This window comes from Strix aluco, chromosome 1, assembly GCF_031877795.1.
Source record: "Strix aluco isolate bStrAlu1 chromosome 1, bStrAlu1.hap1, whole genome shotgun sequence".
Taxonomy (NCBI): domain Eukaryota; kingdom Metazoa; phylum Chordata; class Aves; order Strigiformes; family Strigidae; genus Strix; species Strix aluco.
Window position 1 is genome coordinate 121,968,578 of NC_133931.1, and position 4,870 is coordinate 121,973,447.

Sequence of the window (4,870 nt, forward strand, 5' to 3'; positions counted from 1 at the left end):
TATAACAAAGTTGAGTTTAGTGAGAGCAGCTTCCTTTCAGTGACTTCTGGCTTCATAGTGCTTACACCTTGGTCCGTGTGTAGTGGACCACAGTTCCCAGTGAATGGGATGAGTGACTTGATGTCTTGCATCTGAGCGTGCGCGCTCTCTCTCTCCTTTGCTGCCAGCTGCTGTGAACGTTACTGAAAACTAATTTGATGAACTGATTTTAAGAGTGATTTGTACCATAATGCCTTTCTCTTCTTTCCCTTTCCCAAAGCAACTTGCAATTGTGCTGATTGGAGAATCTCAGGGCAGGGATTTGACATTTTGGATTATACACTTAATTCCTTGAGCACTTTTTCCCCCCAAGAGCAGCAGCTGCCTGTTGTAGTTTTGCATTTATTAATTGAATCCTGGATGTGTGCACTCACACAAGCTAGTCTGCAAGATAAGGATCTGTATGAAGCTTTTCTTCTGCAGAACAATTAATTGGCCTTTTCTTACCTGGTTAAATCTTAAACACTATTCTCTTCCCTTTTTTATGATCCACACCAGATCTTTGTCCCCTTAATGCTAGCTCTAAGAGAGGGAATCCAAGGAAGCAGTGTTCAGAAATAAAGTGATTGTTATAGACAAAGGATTTGTTAAAAAAATAATCAAGCTGCTGGTCCAGTCCAGAGGCCTGTTACTGCCTGGCTCAGAGGGTGCCACTCGGAGTCCTCCCATAGCTAACCGCTGCAGCTAGCCCCTCAGCGCATGGACGTCGGAGCAGGAAGCTTTCCTCTCTGCTGGTGTTCAGCTTATGCCCTGCAGCATGTGCTTTGACTCTAGTAGCATTTATACATAGATTTGACCACTAATAATACATGTAGTTGTATGTTGTAGCTGTTAATACAAAGCCTTTGTTTCTAATCAGTGCATGGTATTATAGTGCATGCTATGTGTCTTGTCCCCCCACCCCTTTTATTTACAGTGTACAGCCTCAGGTTTGTTTGCATCTCCACACTGTTTTGATTTAAGAAAAAAAATAATCTCCAAACGTTTCTAGTTGCTGATAGCCCGACTCCTCCCCCACCACCGCCTCCCGATGAGATGCCAATGTTTGATGACTCTCCTCCTCCTCCACCCCCACCCCCTGTGGATTATGAGGATGAGGAGGCTGCTGTTGTGCAGTACAGCGATCCCTATGCAGATGGAGATCCTGCTTGGGCACCTAAAAACTATATAGAGAAAGGTAAGAGAAGCGTTGCAACTCTGTGTTGCTGCAGTATCAGAGGATTAATGGTATCTAAAGGGAATGAAGGACTTAGCTTGGGTCTGATGAAAGCTGTCATTGTCCCTGCTAAGTCATAACTTAAACCATTCTTTTCTTAGTTTGACTGTGGCTACACCTAATGTGATAAAAGATAATCCTTCTTTGGCAGGATTATAAAATACCTTCAAGCATTCTAGAATGGATTAAAAAAAAAATCCTTCGTTATGAGAAGCAGATGTAAATCGGATGGCTTTCATCTTTGCTGAGCTGCCGGACTGTCTGTCACTACCTCAGGATTGCTGGGCAATCATCTAGCAATAGTGTCACAAAAAGGCCAGAAACTCCGAGCTCTATTTATCCCATCAAACTAGATAGCTAGAGTGGATCATTAGACTTTCAACTATAAAATGTAGTGAGGCTTCCTTGGGGTGACCCTAGATCAGCAGACTATCAGCTGTGCTTAGGTATGAACTCGTATAGTAAATGTCTCTTCCCAAGAAGAATTGAAGTGCTGATTTCCTGCCTGGAGAGTTGTCCATGTTCTGACAATGACCGTTTTGTCACCAGTGCGTGTGAAATTGGGTGGGGTGCCTGTGATACCTGTCTTGGCAGAACTGCTGTGTTCCATCATCATGCCTAGCTGGACCGTGTGCAGGACGTACCCATGGGATGAAAATAACAGATACACTGCCTCGTTATTTGCTAGGCATTAAGACATCAGATTTCTGAGAATATGTTTATGTAAAATAGTATGTTCTCGGAACTCATAATACGGATCAATTGCATAAATCCACGTTAACCCTTTTGAAGGGTAAGGCTGTGATGTCCAGAGTTTGTGTATTCATAGCGGTAGTTTTTAATTCCAGTATTATTGGTGGTGACATTTACTTTCCTTAGGGAGATCTCTGCTTTGTTAACTGCACACAGTGAGCTGGAGGTTGGTAAGAGTAATGCATTCACCAAGCAGGTACTAAAAAATAGCTGATGTTGCTGTAAATTCACTTCTGCTTTTTTCTACAGCGACTTTTATACTTGCACTCGTAGCTCCTTGAAAAGTAATGCCAAAACTTAGTGGATAGAAGCTCTGTAGCGAAGACCATCCATTTCTGTATGGTGGCTTTAAGCAGCTATGTTTACAAGACCATACACTGCAGTATATGCTATATACTATAGCTACAGCTGCAGGGGCCATAGTGTACAATTCTTTTTCTGTTGGCTCATTTCCACAGAATGATTAATATTTTTTTCATGCTTTCTCTAATCAAGAAATCCCTACACAGGGATCCATCTATATGCTTTTGAGGTAACCTGACCAGAAATGACTGCCACACTCCTGGAGCCAGTTATTTCATAGTTCAGCTTTTAAGTGTCCATATGCTGCACTTTCCTGTCGCAGTCAACTGTACCTCTCTGACACTAGTTTAACTGAGCGTTCAGTGTAGTCACCACCCACTTCTTACTGGTAGCTAATGTTGCAAGAAAAGTGAAATTTCATGTTCTGGACTTAATGTTAAATAGGGAAAGCATGTGAATTCATTATGGAAAATCCCAGGATAGCAAACTAGCCTTTTAAAAAATAATTGTACTTCAAAAAATGTTCATACTGCTGCTATTAATAAAATGCTAAACGTGTCCCTGTTCAATCCACAGTTGTTGCTATATATGACTATACAAAGGACAAAGACGATGAGCTGTCGTTTATGGAGGGTGCAATCATTTATGTGATAAAGAAGAATGATGACGGCTGGTATGAAGGAGTTTGCAATCGAGTAACTGGCTTGTTTCCTGGGAATTATGTTGAATCAATCATGCACTATGCCGATTAAAATCCTTTGCTTTTCAAAGTTGGGTCTTGTATTCAGTCATACCATGATTATTTACAAGGGGTAACTAAAAGCTAACAGACTTGTCTTAATATACTTTCAAAAAAACCGTGCCCATTTCTTCAGGCCATACTGTTTTAATGGTATGATTGAATGTCCATCTCTCTAAGTCTCTGGAGACAGAATGTCTTACCTGATGGCAATTTGTAAAACAAGCAACTGTCTATAACTGGTTATACTTATTTACTTATGCATTGTTAATTTTATGACCAGCCTAAATATTCTGGGGAAGTAGGGTATAATATTTAATGAACCATGATCAGATTGTGCCATTACATTTTTCAGTACAGCATGGTAACTAACACTACGTTAGACTAACATATTAAAATCTGGATGAGAAGTTTAATGTTAGTGCTGGTCATATTACTTTTTGTTTAGACTCTTTGCTCATTCTTGAACTCTATTTGTTTAAAGCATGCATACAAACTTATGTATTGAAATATACTTTTTTAAAAATCCAAGATGCTTCCAATTGTTGTAATCTTTACCTGGAGTATTCTCACTAAAGTCTATTACAATGAGTTGTTTGGGTCTAAGGTGTCCATGTGAATCAAAAAATGGGTGGTCTTATGTATGTGTAATTTGTACCCAAGTTTTTTTAATGAGTAAATTTACATTATGACTTTTTCCATTCATAAATATATAAGTGAACCAAAGGTCTTGTCCATTACTTTGTTGGTTGGCTTGGCAAAGAAGTTTGGAATGCTAACGTAGCAAAATCACGGCTGTGTTATCCCAGGCAATGTACTAAAAAGCAAATGTTTGTAATGTGACTTTATCACTGACAGAGGGCAAATAAATTAGATATGAAACCGGAATTACACAGTTATACATACTCTTAAAGGTTCTTTTCTTCCAAAATTAGTTTTTAGCAAGGATTCCTGCTTGAATCTAGTTATCTAGATGCAGTTTGGACACTACCTGTACCTGACACCTCTCAGTGGAAACTGTGTCTGGCTTGGTGCCATGCCCACCTGAGCAGGGAGGGCAGGCTCTCCTCAGGATACCACAAAGGGGGAACACACGTGACAGGAACTTAACCACTGTGTGAAGGGTTTGCAGGCAGAGAGAGCTAGAGACGATGAACTTCCCAGCTCAACAAATTTTGAGGCTTAAATAACTGAAAAGGAATGTGGTAGCACTGGATAATTTAATTACTGTAAGAGGAATGTGTCTTGACTTCAAAGCAGACTTCTAGGAGGGTACTGAATATAGAAATGAGTGATGGAAGGTGATGGAGTTGAAGCTTTGACTGGCTGTTGAATCATTCATTTTTAGAGAGTTAGAAATACTGAGCCTTTCATTTTCTTAGCTGTAGCAATCTCAAATTCTGCAGCTTTTTCACTGCTAGCAGGTAGCAACCAACAGCATACCTGTATTTCATTACGAACTGGAAAACTTCTCACTGATGTATATAACCAATCCAAGTCTACGTATGGTCTTTTATAGTAAACCAATTGCTGTATACACAGTTCCAGGTGCTTCTGTAGTTTAACAGCCAGAAAAGCATTCAAACCATCTCTCTTCACAGACCCTTATCAGACAGTAACATGCATGCTCTGTTTATTAGTGTGAACAAGTGAAATTTGGGACAACTTCAGTTCTTATACACTGATTTATATTTATTCTCATTGTGGCCTTTGTGCATCAGCATGTAAACATCTTCCCCACCCACCCACAATTAATAGGCCCCACTAAAACAATTGTACAGCACAGTTTGATTTGCTCTGAATTGTATGGCCTCCCACAA

General features: G+C 40.0%; 1 protein-coding gene across 11 annotated transcripts in view; it reads left to right on the plus strand.

Annotated features, from left to right (window-relative positions):
• ABI1 (abl interactor 1) overlaps positions 1-3,776 on the plus strand; it is an 85,187-nt gene extending 81,411 nt beyond the window's left edge. For all 11 annotated transcript variants that reach the window (XM_074833527.1, XM_074833557.1, XM_074833537.1 and 8 more), the window contains 2 exons: positions 1,031-1,216; positions 2,888-3,776. In XM_074833527.1, coding sequence (XP_074689628.1) covers positions 1,031-1,216; positions 2,888-3,063 — 362 coding nt within the window. In that variant the 3' untranslated portion in view covers positions 3,064-3,776. The remainder of the gene's footprint in view (positions 1-1,030; positions 1,217-2,887) is intronic.
• Positions 3,777-4,870: the final 1,094 nt, after the last annotated feature.